Source organism: Erythranthe guttata, chromosome 14, assembly GCF_056151865.1.
Source record: "Erythranthe guttata isolate IM_541 chromosome 14, IM_541, whole genome shotgun sequence".
In the NCBI taxonomy this organism is placed as follows: domain Eukaryota; kingdom Viridiplantae; phylum Streptophyta; class Magnoliopsida; order Lamiales; family Phrymaceae; genus Erythranthe; species Erythranthe guttata.
The window spans coordinates 24,457,428-24,480,414 of record NC_142546.1 but is presented as its reverse complement, the minus strand read 5'-3'; the positions used below and the strand labels follow the sequence as shown (position 1 = coordinate 24,480,414).

The following is a 22,987-nucleotide window of genomic DNA, read 5'->3' as shown; positions in this document are numbered from 1 at the left end:
ATTTTGTGTAAAGACTAAAGACCCCTGCGGATAAATTTTTGCCTTTTGAAAAGTAGCATAAAAAATCACATCTATAGGGGCAGAATCGGCATTTTCAGTGAGTAATCACTCTTATAAAAAATATTCCGTGAAAAAGCACACTTTGGTAATTGCATATAGGCCGTGGCATTTTTCATAATTTAGCTTAAGTTTGGGGTGTTTTCATAATTTAGCCTTTGTAATTTAATGTAGGCCATATTTGTGTATATGTTTCCTTTGAGGTTAAATTTGGCCAGTCAGTTTGTGAAAGAAACTAAGAATATCAGTATAAAGTATAAACAGAGGAAGACAAGATAACATTCACCAAGAATCCTAAACTAAAACGAATATGCCTACACACATTCTCTTGTAAAAATCGACCAGCATTTATATACACAAAGTTCCTCCATGTTCGATTTTACTCGAAAAGTGATTGAGTTTGATATTACAGCCAGTTGCAAACTTTTCCAAGTAATATAAACAGCAACTCTACATAAAAATGAATTATATGACAGACAAACAAAAGGAAGGCCTGGCCAGTTTCAGGTCAAAAGGTTAGATGGTAAACATATCACTTGCTGCAGATACATACAAGCAACGGATTTCATGTCGTAATAACTAACTATTCATCATGCCATGCTAAGCTACCTTAACTCTCTCTTTCCAGTGGCTGCTTTGGGATTTGATAGACCAAACTAATATTTCCCGACTATTTTAGAAGCCCTCTCGTGTTCGTGAATACGTCATCATCACTCAAAACGCTGTTACTGTGAAAGCTTTCTCCAAGTCGTTTGTGTCGAACTTGATCTGAGACATAAGAAAAACTAATTATCCAAACTGAATTATTACAATCGTTACTTATTGACAGGAGAAGACAAAGCTTGCATAGACAGCACTAAAATACTGGGTATTTAGATAGTTCACCTTCAAGACCATTATACGAAGCTGATATCCGAGCATGCACACTGTTGACATGATTTGGTCCTTCTTGCCTTTTCTTGATTTCGGAGGTAAAAGGTGTTATGCTAAACGATTCCTCCAACACATCCGAGATCTCGACATAATTATTCGTAGTGATGATTTCATCGGCACTGAACCCAAAGGACGCCCTGTAAGCTTCAAGTTCATCAGCATCCGCTTTCGAAGTTTTGATGTTCTGCCTATTCTGATAACCATATCCACCATTTATGTAAGCAGCATCCGGTTCCCTGGAAATACTCAGCCTACCGCCAGAATTAGAAACCGAAGACTGGTCAACATAGAACTGAGCAAACGTCTCTGGGCAGAAGAAATTTGACTCTTGCTGTGACTTAGACACACCAGCTTCATGGGCTCCAACAAATCTGCCCGAGCCCGAATATGTATTTTGAATATCATTTGCAGCAATGTAATTGGTCTTGTCAGAGCTTTTGAATTTTGCAGATGATGTAAGAAAACGAGCATAAGGCACGTCTGGAGAAGAAGGGGTTGTTAAATGTGCTAACTCTGGTGGAGGAGTGAAAGGAGCTGTAGATGGCTCAGTTGTGAAAGTCGAAAAAACGGGAGGAGATACTAACTGAGTCTCGTAGGCGTATGGACCTGTGACGAACATAGTAGACGAAGGGTTCTCCGGTGAGCTGGCGGATAAGAAACATCTCGGTGATTGAGCTGTTGATGGGGTTGTACAATTTGAGAAAGTAGCAGGAGAAGATGGCGGAGCTAAAAGAGATGAAGATACTCCGGAAGTTTGGTTGGACAATCTCGGATGATTCGGTGGATTGTTTGTTTCGGTAATTCGAGACGCAGGTACAATACGCTTTCCACCTTTTTGTTTTTGGAAACAAGAAAGTCCTCCCAAACAACCTCCCCACCTGTTTCGCTGTGCCAATAATAGATGCAGTTTATTGATACCGACTTCAAGCAAAATAAAGAAGGCAAAAACGAGAAAGAGGCCACAAAAACCAGTGTCCACGGACATAATTACAATGTTATTTTGATGTCTATGTAATATGTGTTGCTAAAAAATGAAAACTAAAATAACATAGCAAAGGATGTAAGATGTTCTAAAGAATAAAAGAAACGAATGAACTGAAGGGACATCAACACCTAAAACAGACCACACGTATAATCATTAAACGGTAAACGAAGAAATGCGTAAATTCATAACCAACATACCCAAACTGCCGGTGGTTGCTGTGGCTGCAGAAACCGGTTTTGCACTGCTGCCATAACAATTGGGCTACACTGATGTTATCTCTATATTTTCTTTTGCCGGTGGCTAATATTATCCGACAGTGTATAATTCAACAAAGGACCACTTTTGTAACTCCACCTCAACTGTTTCATTCAAAAGATTCGTTTGTAAGTATTAAAGCATACAAAATAGAACCAAAGTAATCATCTGTCAATAGGCATACACATTCTAAATAGCGTTCAGTAGAAAGATATGCGGTCAATTTAGTCGAAAAACGATCATAAACTGGAACTATTGTGCATATAATCCGTATAAATCGCCTCGAAGAGAGCAGCCCCAGCAGAACCTCATGAAATTATTGGTCTAAAAGATGAATAAAAAAAACCATTTGAAAGAAGTTGTTATTCCAATAAAACAAAATGCCGAATCCAATCCCATAAACCCTGGCGGCATAGCTTTATGAACAAATGCATATACCTACCTCAAACAAATTCTTCCCCAAATCACATAATTTGCAGCAGAAACAAAAAAAACGAAGAGAAATAATTGAACAGAGAAATAGCAATCATTCGCGTACACAAACAAAAACAAGTTTATTACATCATTATAACACACCTACACCATAATCGAAAAATGAAAAAAGAAAAATTGGAAAGCGCAACGAGAAAGTAAAAGAAAGTTGCGGCGCACCTGAACTTCTCACTGTCTAGGTTATACATGAATTCTGCTACTGCCTACTAGCAAAAATAGTGAAGGGGCTAAGAGATCTGCACAAGTTCGAGCGATAATGTAGCTAATTGTTGAGAGAGAGAGAGAGAGAGAGAGAGAGAGAGAGGTATAAAAACTGTAACGTGTAACTCGTGTGTGTTTTAATGGCGTATGGGAAAGGGAAGAAAGCAAAGGCCCCAGATCTAATCACTGCTTTCTGCCTTCTCACTTGTGATTCCGTTGATTGACTTATTGCAATTCTTTCATAAATCGTGGCCTTTTTAATTTTCCAAAATTAAATTTCAAGTAAAACGATCATTTCCACCTGTGTTGAAAACCCATCATATTTCGGTAATTACTAATTACAAGTTACAACCATACTCAACTATCTAATATTGGGTAAATTACAAACACCCCCCTGAGGTATGGTCAAATTACAAAAACACCCCTCTTGTTTGGATAATTACAACCACCCCTCAACTCCTCAAATTTAGTGGAATCTTCGAGATTATATAGAATATTATCACTTTTGTACCCGTTTTATCCCATTCAAACTCTACATTATGAAGCAAGATGATCATAATATGTGATTTTTAGCTTGTATATATCAGTTTGTGGTGCATCGGAAACTGTATTTTTACACAAAACAAGTACAAACTAGAGCACATTTTACGGAATCTAGATGATTATGTTGAATTTGGCACCATAAGGGTGGAGGTGTAAGAAAAAATCATAGTTGAGGGGGTAGATGTAATTATCCAAACAAGAGGGGTTTTTTGTAATTTGACCATACCTCAGGGGGGCGTTTGTAATTTACCCATCTAATATTTTACTTTATCCAATTTACCTACCTAATGAAGAGGAGTAATTATCTACACATGAGAATTATTTTCGTAATTTGACCTTCCCTGCCCGTAATTTGCTCTATTCTTTAATATAACATTATTCGTAAAGAAAAATTCAAAACGAACATTTGAAATCCAGGACAATTTCCTAAGAACAGCTGAAGAGGAGAAAACAGAAATTTATGATCAATTGAATTATAAGTTATTAAACAAAACCAAAGACAAGTTTATCCCATTCAATCTAGATTCCAAAGCAAGCTTTTCATTTTTTTTTATTGGAATCCAACCGATGCTGCAAACCCATCTAATTTTGTTCAGACAGCAAAACAAATGCCTTGATATAGCATTACAATAAGCTTCAACGGAAGCAAGAAAAAACGAGCATCATAAAAAAACTTTCAACTGTGCGTCCGAGGCTGATTATTATTAACCAAAGGGCAAGCCTTATATATATGTCTTTGTTACTCTCTCCAATCTGTCAGCAAGAAAACAAAATCCCCTTTGAAACATAGGAGATTCCCCAAAGAGCACAACAGAATATGCTAATAATTAAAAAAAAAGATGGAATAAGACGAGTTCCACCGGTAGATTGCGAATTTTATTCTTAGATGAAGTTTCGGAGGTCTAATGACTTCACATCAGGCACTTCTTCATCCTTGAACTCTTCCCTGCAATATTTAAACATTGAATTTTTGACATTGAAGCTAATATAAATAAATAAGACAATATTGCAAAAATGTATATACCTTTTCTTCTGAGTGTCCATTGCTTCAACAACTTCCTTCTTCAGCTCCTCCAGTTGGGCTTTTGCAATTTTAAGTTCCAACTGTTCCTCGTATTTGGGCAGATCTTCTTTACGAATTCCAAGCCTACAGTGGAAGGATAAGTGAAATTCAGTAGGAGTCGCCTAAGAGTTGAAATCGACCAGAGTGCAAAACTGTTATTTTGAGTACTGCATTTGAGTTAGATAGAACTAAATGCAAAAAAACTCTTCGTCGTGGCATTTTACCCATCTAACCATCAATAGTAAAAAGAAGTAGCTTCTAAGCGAATGGTTGATTTTACTTCATGGAGCTTACTTTTGGTTGATTTTATCAAACTCTGCCTTCAAAAGGGCCATTCCCTTTTTATCATTTCTCAGAAGTGGCTTCTTCAACTCTTTCTCAACTTTGTCCAGTGCGTCACTCATCATAGCCTCTGCACCTAATTCATCAATAATGCCTCTCCTGCCATAAAAATATTATACAAATGATCAGTGGAGAGCTGAGTGCATTGCAGGCTTGCAAAAATGTCTTTTAGGACAGCAAGAAATTCTATCATAAAGGAATTGCATGAAGATTTCAAACAGAAAACAACAGTTCCACAGTTTAATTACTAATCAAACTTTTCGACCAGGTTATCAGCCTGTGATACTTTAGTAGCTTAGGGAATCAAAGAAATTAAATATTGCGTATGTGGTGTACTGTGAGATCCTACAAGAGAAGGAAAACATGACTATAGAGAGAACATAATTCACAAACTCATGAGAAAAATACAGGTCTAACAGAAATATATAACCAAGGCCTGAACGTACTTGACCCTAATGTCCTTCAAGGCTAGCAAATAGGATCGAGCATCAGGAATATCTTGTGTTTTTGTCTCAATAGTATATTTGATCCTCTGTGACTCGGAGAAAAGATCAGCCCTGCAGGTATATTCCATAAAATACAAAAGGAAAAGATCAGCCCTGCAGGTATATTCCATAGAAGAGCAATTGTACAATGTAATCATGAGATGAAGTTAGCATCCATAGACCATAAAGATCATTACAGACTGATGGAGATATTATGCAGCAACTGAAAAAAATCCATTGTGCAATAAACTAGATATGACATGGGACTTTTAATACTGCATGATTAAAATATATGACGAGTTTATGGATGCTCACAAAGAAAAATGAAAGAACTCAAGTTTTGTAATGGCTGGTAAACTCAAGCATCAGGTAATACTATTTGTAGGTTTACAAACACAAGGGTGATATAAGAAATCTAAAAGAGGCCCAGTAAACAAAGATTAACAGAAGCATTAGAAGATCGTACTTTTCTCTTACAGTCTTCATGACTCTGGCATATTCAGCAACTGCAGCAGGATCTTCAGGGTCAATGGTGATCTTCTCTTTTCGGAGAACCCCTATGGCTGTCTCAAATTTCTTCTTAACCTCAAGAAAGATATTCTTCAACATCTCTTGAAAAGTATGTGCAACAGTCAGAACCTTATATAGGCATTATAGGCAGCAGACAATTCAATGACTTTAAGGAAATTTAGATAGCACATGCACTATCAGAGTGAAACCATAACGCTTAAAAATCTTGTTGTCATTCAAAAGCTAGAAGATATACTAGATAAACATAATAGACTTGGCAATCCACCAGAATCAATCAATACTTAAAAGATGGGGTTCTTGAGAAAACATTTGCAGTTCAGTGCATGGAACTAGCATTAAGCAAATCAACCAAAAATACGACAAATAAGCAAAATAAACGTAGAAGTAATAAAACATAAAAGATCCAGAGAATGTTTTGTGGCAACTGCACAGCCACATTAATGTTATTATTCACTACAGATCTTCATACCAATCATGTTGTAAATGATGCTGATCAATAATATATTCAGGAGATGCCACAAACTAAACTTTTTTCGTTCCTTTCTCTTCCGGAATTCATTTATTTTATGTTTCTTTATGAATCATTTGTCTCTGTGTTGGAATGATTGGACTTAGCGCCCCATAAACAAAATGCGCTTACAAGCACCAATAAACAAGATCAAGTGCTCCAAAATACTTGAGAAATTGAAATTTCACAAACAAATGAAAAGCCTAACGTAAGCGAAACACGAAAACTTCACCGGATCATCTGTACAATTTAGGAGGACCGATCACCAGTAAGTCAAAACTCGCTGTTTATCACTATAGCAAGAAATCAGGCCCAAAGAATTTGCATCTGTAATCGGTCCAAGATGATGCTCATCACTTCAAACTGCCATATGAAGATAATATCTAATCTGCATTCAACCACTCTACCCCATTTCCTCTGGCTCTCAACAGACACGAGAAACCCCAAAAAATATTTCTTGATAATATTTCTTGATTTATCCATTGCTATAGATTGTAAACCACTTAAGCAGTTACCTTGGAAAACGTGATCTTTTATTTCAAAAAATTAACCTCGATGGGCATTAATCGTACCAAACTATCTATGTCCCTTCCCCTCACCATTTGTCAAAATAAACTCATAATAAAGTCTACGGTGTGAACATTGATCAAACATGTCTGTATGGTACATTTGTCTTCTTAACACACTTCTCGCAAAAATCATGGACAATATCCCTCAAACATTTTCGTCATCATCAACACCAAACACACAAATTGAATACTAAATGAATCAACCGATCCAATCGATCTCAACAAATTATAATAAAAATTAGAACTCACCATCTCCCTTTAAGGCGGCAGGAGCAGTGGCAGCCCCTTTCGCAAATGAACGAGATGGAATACCATACTCCGGTCGCAGAACACTTTGCCCAGTACACACCTGCAAAATAATAAACAAAAACAAAATCCAACAAATCAAATCCACACTTCATGGCAGGAAATACAACACATTTTTTTGGCTCAAACGATAAACATAGAAAACCCTAGCAATTGTGCCGATGGATCCAATCACGAAAACGAAGGAAGAAGAGATCGAAGAAGGAACAAATCTGGAAACCTGGCGAGTTGATCTGGAGAGGAAGCGAGTGGCGAAAGCCATTTTCGGATTGGAAGCAGCGATTGTGTGGGAATTTCTTGTGCTTTTGAAGAGTTCTCTGGTTTTTTGTAAGCTGACCTAGCCTTTTCAGATTTTCAAGGGAAAGGGCATAAATGGAATTAAAGAACAGTGATAATCGTCACCATTTGCAGCAGCGTTTTCCTTCTCGCTTCGGCTATGGGCTCCCTCTTTATTGGGTCACAAAAGACTTAATGGGCCTATAAATATTTACAAGTGAAACTTAATTTCATTTTTCACTTTGAGAAATTAAAATTACTTTATGATAATAATAATAAGAATAATAACAATACTCTTTAGTATTGCAAAAAAATTAGAAATGAAAATTATAAAAATTAATATTACTCAGAAAAATGTAAAAAAAAAAAAAAAAAAAAAAAAAAACGTAACATCCTTAAGGTGGTATTTGCAAATTTCTGTTCGACGGTGGTAGTTGTGAATAAAGTGTAGTTTAATAAGTGCATCAAATTTATTGAAATATTTTTGGTATGAACTATTTACTCATTTCAGCTACTAATTTGCGACATATTGTTCGTGAAAATCGGATTTCTCTCTATTAAAATTCAAAAAAAAATGTTACATTAGTGCAAAACTTCGAACTTTTGGCATCCCGAAGACGGAAATAAATAACACAGCGTAACGGAATATGCCAAAGAGTAAAATTGCATTCACACTGATCCCAATTTAGTAATTACTAATTTACATAACCCGAAAAAGAAATAGGCCAATTCAGCTATATAAATTATGGTTTTGTAAAATTCTGAAGAAGACGACATAAGTCTCTCAAAACTCAAAATATCGGTGTCAAAACAAAAGGATTACAAGATATCCAGGTTAAATAACCCTGGTTAACGACTCGAAACGGAAAGGGAATCAATCCCAACTCAATCTTCAGAACATAGCAGTATACAGAGCAGAGCATACAAAAGAGTGGCTATGAAAAACAGCCTAAAAGACGAGAATCACATCGAATAAAGTTAAGCACGAGTTTTGACATGAATAAGTTAGATCAGCATGCGCAACCACCTTGTTGCTCTGTTTCTGGGACGGTCTCTGGCATTTCCTGGAAGTATCTGCATGTCCCATATTTAAGAATTAATTAGAAATAAATAACACCACCAAACAAAGTTTACAGGCTAGAGAGAGAGAGAGAGAGAGAGAATTAACAGTTAGTACTGGAAAAATACTATGGAGAGAGAGTTGATAGTTCGTATTGTAAAAAGAACCGACTGTCTTGCATTCACAAAAATCATAATGAGATGCAATAAGCCGTAACTTCGTCCTTTTGATTTAATGTAAATATACTCCTAGTCTCGTATAATCACACACTTTAATATGTAAACCATTAATACAGGTATACATTGCACAGGTACCTGTCACCTCCAAAAAGAATTTCATATGAGAAAGTTTTAGAGAACCTTATCCGCATCAGAAAGTTCCAAACCTTTTAACTATGATTACTCGGTTACAGAGTCTAAGACATTACCGAAAATGCGCGTCTTATGAAGAATATACCAAAAACTGAGAAAAGTTTATCTTTTCAAAAAGACCATTTTTTTTTACATTCACTCCCTATACCATTATTGTACGTCTATATTATGTTAAAAGACCAAAAAATGACACATTCAGAAACTTCAGTATAACCAATGATTGAGTGCTTTGACTTGCAATCACCAGAACGTCTTATCAACCATCCTTTAAAACCATCAAGTATATTCAGAAATTCCTAAGAGCAATTTTCTATCGTGTCTAAATTCCTCCAGAGCTGCAAAATGGCTATTAATAAATATACACAAGTAATTTCCTCTGTTTTATAACGAGTAAAAAAAAATTCAGCTAAGTATAACAAAAAGCAAGGATATACAAGTCCTAAAGGGAACTAGGCTGGCAATGGGGATTTGACCCATGGGTCGGATCAAATATGTTGGAACTGAGGGTTGCATCCTATGTTTTAAAGTTCCTGTCTATTTGCTTGGATTCCAGGGCCTAGGCTCTTCTAGCTAGATTTTGGCATATCCAAAAGTGGGTATAAAAATAAAAATAAAATAAATCATACAAGATAGAATCAAAAGAAATTCCTTGATAAACTTTAGAAAAAAATGTCTTGAAACGGTTTTTCACAAATAAGAATGGGAAGCTCATTCTTATCTAGTGCACTAGACGTATTTTATTTTTACTGTTGTATAGCCTATTTCACACATTTCAAAGACATTTCTACTAATATTACAGAGAATTACTGATTTGTTCTCTCCGCTGGAGAACAACTCCATTTTCGCATAACTCGGACGATATATCCAAATCCCATTTCTTATATAAGAAGCCATGTCATATAGGAGTGTAGCTTGTGCATATGTATGCAAGTTAGTGTAATTATAGAGCAGGGAGAAGGATAATAACAGAGTTTGATATCTATCTTCACAAGAAAAGCTGTAAATTTCACATATTTAAGCCACTCACATATCTTGGTCATGCTCGTTCGCTAAAGCAGCCTTTGCGACACAAAAGAATGCAGGATCAACATTGTAGTCCTCTTTTGCTGATGTCTCAAAGTAAGGTATATTCCCTTTTGATGCACACCATTCTTTCGCTTTTTTCTCAGAAACCTGAATTTAAATAAATCAGAGCCAAACAAGTAGATCCATAATCTATGCAGTACAGCAAATCGACTTACCACTCTGCTATTGCCACCATCTATATCAATCTTGTTTCCTAGTAATACAAACGGAAATGTCTTCGGGTCAGGTGGGTTAGCCTGCATCACAACCGAATTCTGTCAATTACGGGTCCGGTACTCAATATGATCGGACTATAATTTCACCATTCCAACATGTTGTTGGTACTGGAATAAATTACGCAATGTTATAATATGTAAATGACCTATTACTGGTTGTGTAAGTCAAACATGCGGGATATTGTATCACTCCAGAACAATGGGGAAAACAAATAGGAGATGAAGTCCTATTTGCCTAACACACTAAACTTAAGATCATATGTTTTATACAGGTAAGACAAATACCACGTTATGCTTGTCATGAATGCACAAAATAGAAATTTAAACCAAAAAAAAAAAGTGAAGGTGAGAAATAGTGTAGTAAATACTAGTATCCTTATTAGTGAAAGAATCCAAAGATAAGAATTAATTCAGATTTAAGAGAACAACTATCAATACATAAACTTGCTTCATTCGGCTCGATGGAGCTCATTTCCAAAGATAAATATGGTGAATTTACTAAAACAAGAGAGATTGCAAAGATCATATATAATCGTTCACTTGAATCCTACCAGCACAAGCAGTTCTCCGCATGTATTAATTCTCACGACACACCTCATAATAAAATGATATAAAATAACTAAGAGCATAAAAAAAATGCTCTTAAAAGGAAATGTTGTGTTCGTTCAAAACGAAAAAACCCATTCATATGCTTATTGTCTCAATGTCGTCATAGCAGGAATGCACCGTATAACAATCATAGCTTTTAAATTTTTTGACAAAAATCTGATAATTATCTACCAAAACAAGCTAAACTTCCCCTCCTACATAAGTTGACCATAATAAAGATACCGTCTTGCTGGATTTACAACTGAAAAGTAAACATTAATTTCTCAAAGGACACTCTAGCCACCTGTGCTACTTGTAAATACAGAATAGAAGTACCAACCTGCTTGAGAAATTCTTCATGCCAGTTGTCAAGAGTATCAAAAGACCTCATTACATTCACATCATATACCAAAACACAGCAATCTGCGCCTCTGTAAAATGCAACTCCAAGACTTTGAAATCTCTCTTGACCAGCAGTGTCCCAAATCTACCAAACCCGAAAAGCAAATTCATCCCTTCAGTAAATAACTCAACCATTGATTTTAATAGAAGCCGTAAATGTAATTCAAAACCAAAAGATTCTTTTTTTCCAAAATAAATAAGAAACACACTTGAAGAGTGACGAGGCGATCATCTATTTGAAGTTCCTTGGTGACAAAATCTGCGCCAATTGTAGCTTTGTACTGCTGACTAAATTTCTTATGCACATATCTATTTCACAAGTTAAAGAACCCTAATAACACAATAACACAATTGAACAATAGGCAAAAAAAAAAAAATCTACCAGCAATATTATGAATTTACAAAAACAAAAACAAAACCACAAAATACAAATTATTAGCCAGATTAATGTGAAAATAAATTAAAAATAAGGATACTGGTTCATCAACGATGTTTTACCCACCCTGCAAAAAAATAAAAAAAATAGGAGAAAATCACATAGATTACACCTAAGTCCTAACCCTAGAACTCGGAAAAAACGAATCTAACAATTAAAAAAAAAAAAAAAAGGAATTTTATTTTACAATACCCGCTGTCGCCGAGGACGATGACTTTGAGCAATGTTCGCCTACGCAACGACATTTGACACCGATTAAGAACCTGGATATTTTCTTTTCAATATCTTTTCCGATGGAAAATGCGTGCGAGAGAAATGTGAGGAAAGGCCAAGGGACAGGAAAAAGGGGCGCCAATTTCGATCTGATGAATCACAAACACTATTGACCTTTTTGTGTTTGGTGTTGTTTACCGATACTGGCAGTACAAATTAAAGTTGAAATTAAACATACTATGATAATTATATATTTTATTTTATTTTAAATAAATGAAAATTAAAATATTGCTTTACTAGGGAGATATTTTTTGATGAAGTATTATTTTTTTTTTGTGTGTGTGATCTTTGACCTATTAATAAATTGAAAATTAGTACCAACTCATTTATTGTGCATATTTTACATTTTTTATAATCAAGCTCGAGCTACTATCGAACTTCACAACTTGTCGAATGAAAGATATGTTTTCGAGCTTGATACATTATATTAACAAAATAAGCTCAATAATTTGCAGCCCTAACTCACTTCGTTGTCGGCATCAAATTATAGAAATCTTATATGCATTATAAAGAAAACAATGAAATATGTATACGGCGTGCACGAGTGAAGTTATTAGTTTCATATCGAAAAAGAAAAGTCGATAAAATATTACAAAAATGTCACAGTGGAGAAGAAAGCAAAAGTATCCACACAACAAAAATTTACGGAGCCAAAACATTCGGCTGAATTATCCAAAAGCAAAATCTGCTAAACAAGTCGATAAATCTCACGTGTGGGTGTGGATGAACGAGTTATGCAAATCGAACTAATAAAAACAAAACATTAGAAACAGGGGATTTTCTTTTTTGCCTGGGATTTTTTGAGTGAAGATTCTGAAGGATCACTGAAAATATCTCTGTAGAAAACTCTTAGTTCTCTTCCGCATTCGTGTGAAAACGACAACTCCACAAGCTAAAACCCATGGAGGAATCGGACCACTGGAGAAGTTGAGTTTATTCGCCCATTGTGGAGTTTCTTTCATAACCACAACAATCATTAAGGTGATTAATGCAACACTTAATAATATCTTCGTGATGGGACTGAGCAGCGAATCCTGGCATTTAACAGCATAAAATAAGTCAGAACAAATAAATTTTCATCCGTTTAATGCCCAAAAAGCATAACTTTTATATTGTCTTTTAGCTAACAGCGAATAGAAGAGAAATTTATCGGAGCAACCGGAATTGCATGATCACTGTAAGTCCACATTTACTGTTTTGCAATGCCAAGAAAATCCAGTACTGATAACTGATAAAGCATAAGTGCCAGTACAGAAAGAGTTTATATCTTATTGATTAATGGTTCAAAGTTGCATCAAAATTCTCCGCAGAAAGCAGGCAACTCAAAACTCAGTAGAGAATCTACATATATATATAATTATCGCGTTGAGTACCATTTAGAAATTCTACGACAAGATCAACAAAAAATTCACACTCGGCAGTCGGAGTTTTAACCAATCTAATAGCTCGTGGGGTGAATTTTCTTGGATGTGGTTTAGTTTAGGCCAGTTTAGATATTTGTCATTTGTGCAACGTATACTTCCCCAATGGAACTAGAACAGAGAATACCATCCCCCCCCCCCCCCCCCCCCCCCCCCCACCCCCCCAACCCCAACCCACGCGCACACACACACCTCTCTCATCCATTTAGCCAGCAAAGCAAATCTATCGGTCCCTCTAATATAAATAGGAGGTCAAATAATTCTCCCTCATAAAACTAAGTCCAACTGAATGTCTGAAAGAAGGGTAATGTCAGAATTAAGGTGAACCAGGGACCTACATCAACCTCAATAAGTTTTTCCCGGCTCAGCATTTTTTTTGGTTTGACTCACTTCAAGCAGAAGATGGTTTTACGAGTTAATCGAGATTACATGTTATTCTGAACTTTCCAACTGAATAATGACAGAGCAGTACGTCAATTGATACGAAATTTGCACGTTCCCATCCTTTCAAATCATTTGGTACTACTGCAAAAAAGTTCCTAGTGGAAATATCTTTTCTGCTTCAAAAGCACGACGACAGAAATCAAATTCTTCAGAGCACACATTATACCAGGTATGTCGGAGATATATAAAATATCGAGTGATTCACTTCACTAACATCTTAATCTTTTAGGGTTTAATACGCAACGGCAAAGATATAATCACTTGTAACCAGAGAATCTCCTATAAAATCTCAGTAAAGTTACACACAAACAACCAAAAAACAATTCCATATCTCTCATGATGAATCCAGCAAATAATTATTTAATTAACACTGATAAAACATGCCTTCAAAATGACCCTAATTTCCACTTCGATTCAACAAATCTATAATTCTATAAAAAAAATTAAAAAAAAAAAAAAAAGGAAAAACCGATGAACACATATATATTATATCCGTGATTCTAACCTTGGGATCGCCGTCGAGATAAATAACGGAACCATCTCTGTACGTGACTATGGACCGGCCATTCCGCGGGTTGAACCGAATAGGAACGCCCCGACCCGATCCAGGAGTGTATGCATAAACCGTCTTCAACCCATACTTCTCCAGAATTTCGCGGACATCCAGCTGGTCCTGGTCCCACCCACTCAGGCCCGTTTTGATGACGTCGATCGGACCTTTCCCTTGCTTGTACACGTGTACCTCCGCCTCCGGCACATTCGTCGTAACAGTTCTGGACCTCTGTAGAACCGGTTCGGTTTCAGGGATCTTCGGCAACAACGGCGTCGCCTCCTCCTCTTCTTCGATTTCTCCGATCCTTGCCATCTCTGTAATCGGGTTGTCCGTTGTTTGTTTATTCCTCCGTCTATAACATACGCTAGCTTCTACTTTTTTAAATTCAAAATATCCCCTCGAATATTATATTATTACGATTCAACCCCTCATATTTTTATTTCTCGACAAAACATATGTATTAAACTCCCATATAAAATAGCATGCAAAATGAATAAATATAAATTCTTAGTAAGATATTTTATTTATGTTTATTAGCAATTTCAAAAAAAATATACGAATTAAATTAATTTATAGATACATGATTAATCAAGTCAACTAAATTTTTGGATAATAATCAAATTTAAATAAATAGATAAAATTGGTTTCTATTTGTTGTTTATTATATAATTGAAACAAATAGTTTAGTTAAATAATAAATATATGGTGAAATCTAAAAAATATATATATAATTTCAAAATAACATCATCTTTTTTTTCTGAAACTGTATTGAAGATCCCAATTTGGGAGAGTTGTACAGTTTATTGCCGCACAAAAAATTTCCCATCAGTATATCTCATCAAACATCATTTGGTTTACAAATAAGAAAAACGAAAAATCTAGTATTGAAACCTCAATCACAAGCAGTTGTGTTGCTTTTGGTAACATCACAGACTCAAGAGACAAAATACTTCCTCGGACTACGACACGGTTTCATATGCAGAGAATATTCCAACTCTGATTCCAAGACAAGCCTAGAATCGGTTTTCATGTAAGGCCCCTCGACGTCTCTTATTACCTGCTTCTATCAGCAAAAGCCCAGGCGATATCAAAAACACTTCACTCAATATCCAGAAAAATCACGGGATTTTGAAGAGTCTTTTCAATTTATGTAGCAGCTTCGTTTCTTCTGGAGTTACATCATCCTGCATATATATTCAACCAAAAGGAGCAAATGCTAAATACATATACGTGGAAAAAGTGGAAAAAGATGGCGAAGTAAAATTCTAAAAATTCACAAACCTTGTAGTTTTCTTTGAGTGCGTCGAGTGAGGATCTAGAGATCTTGCTCACAAGCTCATCCTCGATCTCGAAATGCCTGCCAACCATCTTCTGCTGCTCCTCTGAGTTACTGCCAATTATCTGTTAAAGAGAGGACTCAGAAACGAACAGGAAAATACAACAAGCTTTAAATCGCTCACTGTTTGGAATTAAAGGAGTCGAAGGATATTAAAATGCCTTATGTAGTGCACTAGTGGTCACATGTTCTATGTAAAGGCAGGAAGAAGTTGTTTATATGCTCATTCAAGTGGAATAAATATCTTCCATATTTGTCTACGATTTTAATAAGTTACCTCAAGACTATGTAAATAAGAGGTCACGTGTTACCTAAGTTCACAAAATAAATATGCTTACGCATGCTACTGATCTTGATATCTCATACCTTAATGGCCACCGTCTGGCCTTTTTTGGCATAATCAACAGGCTTGTGGTTATTCTCAATGGAAGCTATACGGCCAATTTCAATGAATTCCCTTTGAGGGACGCAAAGAGGAGTTCCAATCTGTAAGGCAGAGTAAAAAAGTATAATGTTTAAAAAGAAGAAAGAAAAATGCACATCCAAAAGAAATACAGAAGAGACTGCAGTTGGCGCCAGAGGTCGAATATACAGGCACACGAGAATGGAATCAAATACAGAAAAAAGACATAAGTGGGTGTATGTCGGTGTGTTAATATATTTAACTTACATATCACACATCCCAGCAGATTTTTAGGACAGGTTCTTAAACGTCAATGTGCAGAAAATTATCATAATTCAGATCAACAAATAAATTACCTTTGCAGTGCCTTCAACGACATCAACTCCCAAAACAATGGGATCCTTCTTATTGAACACACAGTTTGGGATGATCTTGAGGACACAGGGAAAAACTGCGTCGTCAGCAGCTTCTTTCTTCCTTTCCTCCTTAAGATTATCTATGTAAGCCTTAAACTGATCAAACAGGTGGTAAATAATGTCGGCGATGAATATTGTGACACCAAGCTCATCAGCGAGTTCCCTAGCCTCTTGAGTTACTTTTACGTCAAAGGCCAATATTGTGGCATATTCTTTCTTCTTCTCAAGCATGACACTTGCCTTCATCACATCCTTCTTGTGTACTGGACCTATGCTTATACCACTGACTGGTATGTTAACTGCAGGAGTCTTCAAGAACTCCAACAATGCTTCTAACGACCCAAGAGTAGATGCTTGAACGTACACTCCCTCGCCACTTTTGTCAATCCTACTCATCACAGACTTCATATCTTCCATGGCTGTAGCTTTGATATCTTCCAAATCGTCATTAGGCCCTACAATATAGAGACTAGTGCCTGCAATGGCATGCTCAAGGCCCTGCAAATATAAGAAAGGCGGTATATTATCAGGTCAGACAAAAAGTCAACTAAAACATTTGAAGTTACATGACAAGCCAAAAAATGACCAGGTTTACATAGGAAAATGTATCGCCTAGACATATAGACACAGAAATTTCATGTTAAACATGCATGCTTGGTAAGAAACATAACGAGGCCATGAGTAAACCATATCTATCAATAACATGGTGTTCTGACTTCCAAACGACTTCGGAATAACTGACGATAACTAGATAGGCGAACAAGTTCGACTTAAATATGTTTATCTAATCCATATAGTCATTCAAAACATGCACATGCGACAAAGAGAGATGGTTACCTGAGCAGTGATCTTGATACCCTGGGCAGCCTTGATCTCTTTATGATGCAAATATGTTCCCTGGAATAAAACAATTAACAAAATGATGAAATCCATCAACAAAAAATGCTTTGAGAAAGTTACTAAGTGAAATCTATCACTGATTTGATTATAACACCAAGAGAATGAGATGTTGCAATAAATGGCATTTGAAGAATGAAGAACAACATTCTCAAAGATCCAAACAACATATTGCTCCAACCTCAACAAGGAACTTAACTTCGAAAACTTGGGATCTCTCATGCAAAGTTGCTTGGTAACTAAACAAGCAATAAAAAAAATAAATTACTCCGAATAACCAAAGAAGATTCTTGTTTGAACATGCAACCACATCATGCCAAGAATCGAACCTCGTTTAGCTTTGGTAGGTATAATAGGAACATAAGAACTACTAGAAAAAAAGATAAATTTTATCATAGCCAAGTTTTCTTTTGCTAGCGAACCAGGACATTGCTAGCGAACCAGGACAGCGACTAAAAAGTAATGCTCCTAACATCACTGTGAATTTGAAGTAAGCACTGACAAAAAGGATATTCCGTCATTATTATCTTAGTGTGCCATCATCACTTGTGTCGAAAGTCGAGTGAAAACAAACCTTTTATATCCATTATAATAATAAGCAGAAATTATCCCCGTCAAAGGAAAACACATTTGCTCTCAAAAAAAGGGAAAGCACGTTAGAATATATCTTTATTAATTATTAAAATGATCCAAAAAGTCTCACCTTGACTCGGAGCTCCTTCATTGGGTGGGGTGTTAATAATGCTCTAATTGTTGTAACAATGGGCCCCTATAAGAAATGTACAGATGTATGAGTGTAAAAATATCTCCTTGAGAAGAACACAAAAATAGAAATGAAGCACAATATAAAATATATACCTGCAAGCCACAAACAACTATTTGATCTCCTTCGTGCAGCACGCCATTCACCAACACCACATCTATTGTTGTCCCATGTCCTTCAACGACTTTAACCTCCAAAACAGTACACTGGACGAAGCAGGGTAAACAATAAATAATTTCTCATTCTATTATATTTTTCGCTATTAAGAAGGTGATAAGAAACCAAACCTCCACTTCGTTGCTAAATGTAAGTCTTTCGATCATTGTCTTTTGAGTCCATTGAACCAGTAGCAACAACATATCAGGGATGCCTTCACCACTGCCAGAATCACCAACATGATAAGAAGTTGAGACTAACTTTATAATTTTTGAGAGATGGTAGCTATAAAATATAAGAAGTGAAGTCCTTAGTCAACAAATAAAATAAACCTTATGGCACTAGTGGGAACAATATTGAAAGTCTCCCCCCTATCTTTGTTCTTGTAATACAATTCAGTATTGAGACCTTGCTCCTTAAACTGTGTGATAACCTATACAACAGAACACTTGCCTCAGATAAAAGCCAACAAATGTGCTGGAATTTATCGTGAATAAAAGAGATACATATAACCTGAGTCAGCCTGTTGTTAAATTCCATTTGGACGTCTTTTGACTGTAGCTTCATTGCTTTTCCTATTGGTGCATTGCGGCATGTTTTCCAACCATACAGTCTGTCCACCTGCAATACCAAAAAGAATAAGCCAAATCAAATAATTAAAAAAACAAAACACATGGGTACAAAGACACTACACAAAGAAGAATACGAAGGTGACTCACTTTATTCAGAGCAACAATGAAGTCGGTATTTCTCATTTTCAAAAGATTGAGCGATTCAATGGTCTGTGGTTCCAGACCATGCATTATATCGACAACCAATATTGCAATCTCACATAACCCTGACCCTCGAGAGCGCAAATTGGTAAAAGATTCGTGTCCAGGTGTATCAATCACTAATAGACCTGGGACATTAAGCTTTGCATCAGCTTTCAGTTCCTTAGTTCTCTCGCGTATGTTCTCAGCAGGAAAATAAGTCGCTCCGATTTGCTGTGTAATCCCACCAGCCTCACCTTCTTGAACATTAGTACCTCTTATGCAATCAAGCAACTTTGTTTTACCAGTATCAACATGACCCATAATACAGCAAATAGGAGACCGGAGTTCTTTCTGGACACTATCCGATTTCGGTGTTTCCTCCTTAGGAACTTGTTTGATATTCTTCTTGTCTGATCTAAGTGGAACCGTTGAGGCAGCCTTTTCAGTCAAATCATTTGGCTTCGTTGTAATAGAAGGCTGTTCAACATCTTGAGTTGTAGTCCTCGGATTCTTTATCTCCTTCTTAAGCAAAGGTTCAGGCTCAGAGTCAACTTCTTCATCTGAAAATGCACTTTTACCAGGTAATTTCAAATCGGCATCATCCCAACTTTTAGCATCCCACTCTTCATCTTCTTCTTCTTCTTCATCTTCTTCTTCTTCTTCTTCCGCATCATCAACTCCGTTCTCTTCAATTACATCAATAGTGCCAGCTGTATCCTTTGTACTCGATGACTCCACAGCATCAACGTTCTCAGCTTCCACAGAATCCTGTTCCAGTGCAATTTCATGGATTTCTTTTGAATCCGTGCTCTCAACATTGTCCACGGTGGATGCTCCATTAGATTGAGTTTGTGACTTTGGCTTTTTCTTCTGATACAAAGGTCGTTTGGCAGGTGCTCCAGTAGTTTCTCCAGAGGGTATCTGCAGGCCACCTGCTTTAGCTAGTATTTGGTTCCTCATTGCCTCCAACCTACGAGCTTCTTCCTTCTGTTTCCCTGTAAGAAGCTTCCCTTCTTGCTTTTTCTTCAAAAGCTTCTCCTTCTCCCTTTCCTTCTTCAAGCGCTTTTTCTCTTCTATCAACTTTTCTTCCTCTTCTTTCTTTAGTCGCTCCTCTTCTTCTTTCCTTAGTCGCTCCGCTTCTTCCCGATCTTTCCTCTCTTTATCTTCCTTCATTTTGGCAATTCTCTCTTGCATCTCCCTGACATGCTTTGGAACTTTCTTACCTGGTACTATGTTACTTGTCTCGGTTCTGGTTTCTTCCACTGCAGGGGCAGATGCAGCTGCCTTCTTCTCTTTCTCTTTATCCTTCTTCTTTTTCTTCTTCTTCGATGCTACAGACTCCACAGGTCCTTCGTCTTCATCTTCCTTGTCAGCAGCAGCCTCTTCTTTCTCAGACTGCTTCTGTACCTTCTCTCCTGCAGGAGGTACAATTGGAGCTGCAGCAGAAGCTGATTCCGGAGGTGCTACACCAAGTTCAGCTAGAATTTTATCCAAGTCGTCTTCTTCGTGACCAGTTTTCCCACCCTTCTTCTTCTTCTTTTTGTTCTTTGAAGTATCCACCATATCTTCACTTGTCTGCTTTTTAATTTTAGAATCCTCGTTGCGTTGATCCAGTTCAACAACATCAGAGGATGCATCACCATTCCCGCTCTCCAGAGCAGTATCAGCACTTGCACTCTTCTTTTTAGATGACTTCTTTTTACCAGAAAATTTAATCACCGAGGCATCTTCCTCCTCGTCATTTTCTTCATCAAGCAAAGCTGCACTAAACGAATTTCCAGAACCCTTCTTCAAACCCTTCGACGACTTCTTCTTTTTACCAGTAAAAGTAATTCCAATATCCTCATCTTCCTCCTTAGAACTCTCGTCGTTGTCTTTACTCTCTTCCTCTTCTCCAAGCAAATCAAAAGCAGAAGCCATACCACCTCCACTCTTCTTACTCTTCGAAGGCTTTTTCTTCCCCGAAAATGCAATCACCGGTGGACCTACTTCTTCATCCTCCTCGTCATTATCCTTCCTTCCATGATCATCTTCCTCATCATCTTCTCCCAATAACCCAAAACTCGAAGCACTAAAACCTGTGCTCTTTTTCCCCTTAGACTTCTTTTTACCATCAAATTTGATTACCGGAGCATCATCATCTTCTTCTTCAGCCACATTAGCCCCCAATTCTTCATCCTCGTCATTCAGCTCTACTTTCTTTGATCCACCCTTCTTGCCCTTCTTTTGTTTACCTACTGGTGCTACCTTCTCTTCCGGAACAACAGCCTCCTCTGATAATTCAGTTCCCATAGAGTACTCATCATCGTCGATCATAAATCCCTTCTTCTTTGATTTACCTCCAGCAGCAACCCCTGTGGGGCCGCTCTCTTCATCACGGTTACTCGGCTTCTTTCTCCCCATTAATTTTTCTTTTTTAGTGTGTGTGTGTGTGTGTGATTTCGACTAATAACTCAAATCCCCCAATTCACCAAAATTCCTGCAAAACCCCATTTTCTAATCAGTCACCTTACCAACACACAGAAAATAACACTGTCTCTTTTTCCAATAGAAGGTAAAAAAATCCGAAAATAAAAATTATAGAACTCTTCATTTCCCATTATTAACCTAAACCTCAAATCAAATCCAAATTGTTTCAGAAAAAAAAAAGGTAAAAGTACAACTACTGGCACACAACAAATACGAATCATCGAATCCGAATTAAAACAGGAATCAGTGGTTCAAGATGAATTACCTGGGCGGCGGGGGTAACGATCGCTGGAGATACAATAAACAACAATCAGTAGTTAGGTTTGTCTGTATATTTTTATAAAAAAAAAATGTTCATGAAAAAATACTGGGCAGATGCCGTAGAGAGAGAAACAAATTGCGCAATTGAAAGGCCTGAAAGTAGGGTTGAGCAACTCCGGTAATTGGGTTTCAATCCGGGTCGGGTTTTTGTAATGGGCCTGTATGTGGAAGTGGGTTGGGTTTAATTTCACGCAAACAAATCAAATTATTCAATTACATGATTTGAATGGCTATTATGTGGTATTATTTATTTATTTTTATTTGTGTCCTAAATAATTATTGAAAACATATATTTATTTTTTATTATTATACTACTAATCAATTCAATATCATCTAAAATCTATATAAAAAAAAAAAAAACTCACGATCTCTTTTTTAAATTATATCTAAGAATTTATTAGATCTATATCAAACATATATTTCTTCCAATATGAGCTTCTTGGCAATTGGGCCCATATCAAACTTGAATTCGCAATTAAATTTGTATTTCGTGCAAGTTTTGAATAACAATATCAACTTTTAAAAAAAATCAACAAATATGGATCGAATATTATGCAATAGGAAAGAAAAGAAAAAAAAAAAATTACAAAAAGATACTCATTAAGCAAAGGGATCTACGAAATCATGTACCAAATCCATCAACATAAGTAATAGTATCAACCTTCCTAATACAATAGTACCCATATATAATACTCCTTCCAAAAAGCATTCATTATTAAAGGAAATATGATTTATATCTAGTATCTTGGACTAATTTAAATTAAGGTAAGAAAAAAAAAAATCGAGTCTATATAAACTCATACTTGTACGTATCTACATGTCAACCTTGGCTAGCAAAAAAAAATGGCGTCTTTGAGTTTTAATTTCACAATCACCCTCGTTTTCCTCTGTGTTCTTGTTGGTTGTAGTTATGGAAGATTAGTTCCGTCCGGCCCAAATCATGAAGAGTCGCCGGAATATCCATCTCCGCCAAGATTCGTTCACTCTAGTACTATAAAGAGGTTGGTTCCGTCCGGCCCGAATCACGAAGAGTCACCGGAATATCCATCTCCGCCAAGATTCATGCACTCTAGTAT

The 22,987-nt window shown here is 36.5% G+C and overlaps 5 protein-coding genes across 5 annotated transcripts; all 5 read right to left on the bottom strand.

Annotated features, from left to right (window-relative positions):
* Nucleotides 1-385: 385 nt before the first annotated feature.
* LOC105959395 (uncharacterized protein At1g76660) lies at nt 386-4,304 on the bottom strand. Its single transcript, XM_088812628.1, has 5 exons — nt 3,717-4,304; nt 2,882-3,379; nt 2,173-2,334; nt 943-1,876; nt 386-825 (listed from the first exon to the last, which is right to left on the bottom strand). The coding sequence occupies exons 3-5, from the start codon at nt 2,224-2,226 to the stop codon at nt 728-730; spliced, it is 1,086 nt and encodes a 361-aa protein (XP_088668754.1). The 5' UTR covers nt 2,227-2,334; nt 2,882-3,379; nt 3,717-4,304; the 3' UTR covers nt 386-727.
* MGP1 (MALE GAMETOPHYTE DEFECTIVE 1) lies at nt 4,134-7,724 on the bottom strand. The gene is made up of 7 exons (XM_012983482.2): nt 7,491-7,724; nt 7,214-7,313; nt 5,823-5,967; nt 5,318-5,428; nt 4,824-4,970; nt 4,491-4,613; nt 4,134-4,412 (listed from the first exon to the last, which is right to left on the bottom strand). The coding sequence occupies exons 1-7, from the start codon at nt 7,530-7,532 to the stop codon at nt 4,349-4,351; spliced, it is 732 nt and encodes a 243-aa protein (XP_012838936.1). The 5' UTR covers nt 7,533-7,724; the 3' UTR covers nt 4,134-4,348.
* Nucleotides 7,725-8,192: 468 nt separating this feature from the next.
* On the bottom strand, nt 8,193-12,251 carry LOC105959393 (ras-related protein Rab7). The gene is made up of 7 exons (XM_012983481.2): nt 11,897-12,251; nt 11,745-11,771; nt 11,478-11,577; nt 11,207-11,353; nt 10,219-10,299; nt 10,005-10,150; nt 8,193-8,620 (listed from the first exon to the last, which is right to left on the bottom strand). Exons 1-7 carry the CDS (start codon nt 11,947-11,949, stop codon nt 8,557-8,559), a joined length of 618 nt encoding a protein of 205 aa, XP_012838935.1. The 5' UTR covers nt 11,950-12,251; the 3' UTR covers nt 8,193-8,556.
* Nucleotides 12,252-12,514: 263 nt separating this feature from the next.
* LOC105959392 (WD repeat protein) lies at nt 12,515-14,790 on the bottom strand. Its single transcript, XM_012983480.2, has 2 exons — nt 14,348-14,790; nt 12,515-13,011 (listed from the first exon to the last, which is right to left on the bottom strand). The coding sequence occupies exons 1-2, from the start codon at nt 14,705-14,707 to the stop codon at nt 12,799-12,801; spliced, it is 573 nt and encodes a 190-aa protein (XP_012838934.2). The 5' UTR covers nt 14,708-14,790; the 3' UTR covers nt 12,515-12,798.
* Nucleotides 14,791-15,126: 336 nt separating this feature from the next.
* On the bottom strand, nt 15,127-22,113 carry LOC105959390 (eukaryotic translation initiation factor 2 (eIF-2) family protein). Its single transcript, XM_012983479.2, has 12 exons — nt 21,856-22,113; nt 19,086-21,600; nt 18,880-18,987; nt 18,699-18,799; nt 18,498-18,588; nt 18,306-18,416; nt 18,151-18,216; nt 17,388-17,447; nt 16,491-17,048; nt 16,098-16,217; nt 15,677-15,796; nt 15,127-15,579 (listed from the first exon to the last, which is right to left on the bottom strand). The coding sequence occupies exons 2-12, from the start codon at nt 21,522-21,524 to the stop codon at nt 15,514-15,516; spliced, it is 3,840 nt and encodes a 1,279-aa protein (XP_012838933.2). The 5' UTR covers nt 21,525-21,600; nt 21,856-22,113; the 3' UTR covers nt 15,127-15,513.
* Nucleotides 22,114-22,987: the final 874 nt, after the last annotated feature.

What these genes read in the sequence shown, in the direction of transcription:
- LOC105959395 (XM_088812628.1), bottom strand. Translation starts at nt 2,226, where the DNA reads ATGGCAGCAGTGCAAAACCGGTTTCTGCAGCCACAGCAACCACCGGCA. An exon ending in AGCAACCACCGGCAGTTTGG is followed by an intron (nt 1,877 to 2,172) that starts GTATGTTGGTTA and finishes TTATTGGCACAG; the next exon opens with CGAAACAGGTGGGGAGGTTG. An exon ending in TTCGTATAATGGTCTTGAAG is followed by an intron (nt 826 to 942) that starts GTGAACTATCTA and finishes CTTATGTCTCAG; the next exon opens with ATCAAGTTCGACACAAACGA.
- LOC105959393 (XM_012983481.2), bottom strand. Translation starts at nt 11,949, where the DNA reads ATGTCGTTGCGTAGGCGAACATTGCTCAAAGTCATCGTCCTCGGCGAC. An exon ending in ATCGTCCTCGGCGACAGCGG is followed by an intron (nt 11,772 to 11,896) that starts GTATTGTAAAAT and finishes ATTTTTTTGCAG; the next exon opens with GGTGGGTAAAACATCGTTGA. An exon ending in ATGAAGAATTTCTCAAGCAG is followed by an intron (nt 10,300 to 11,206) that starts GTTGGTACTTCT and finishes GTTGTGATGCAG; the next exon opens with GCTAACCCACCTGACCCGAA.
- MGP1 (XM_012983482.2), bottom strand. Translation starts at nt 7,532, where the DNA reads ATGGCTTTCGCCACTCGCTTCCTCTCCAGATCAACTCGCCAG. An exon ending in TTGAAGGACATTAGGGTCAA is followed by an intron (nt 4,971 to 5,317) that starts GTACGTTCAGGC and finishes TTTTTATGGCAG; the next exon opens with GAGAGGCATTATTGATGAAT. An exon ending in ATGGACACTCAGAAGAAAAG is followed by an intron (nt 4,413 to 4,490) that starts GTATATACATTT and finishes TAAATATTGCAG; the next exon opens with GGAAGAGTTCAAGGATGAAG.
- LOC105959390 (XM_012983479.2), bottom strand. Translation starts at nt 21,524, where the DNA reads ATGGGGAGAAAGAAGCCGAGTAACCGTGATGAAGAGAGCGGCCCCACA. An exon ending in TTAACAACAGGCTGACTCAG is followed by an intron (nt 18,800 to 18,879) that starts GTTATATGTATC and finishes TCTGTTGTATAG; the next exon opens with GTTATCACACAGTTTAAGGA. An exon ending in TGAAGGAGCTCCGAGTCAAG is followed by an intron (nt 17,448 to 18,150) that starts GTGAGACTTTTT and finishes GTTTTATTCCAG; the next exon opens with GGAACATATTTGCATCATAA.
- LOC105959392 (XM_012983480.2), bottom strand. Translation starts at nt 14,707, where the DNA reads ATGGCAAGGATCGGAGAAATCGAAGAAGAGGAGGAGGCGACGCCGTTG. An exon ending in ATCTCGACGGCGATCCCAAG is followed by an intron (nt 13,012 to 14,347) that starts GTTAGAATCACG and finishes GTTAAATGCCAG; the next exon opens with GATTCGCTGCTCAGTCCCAT.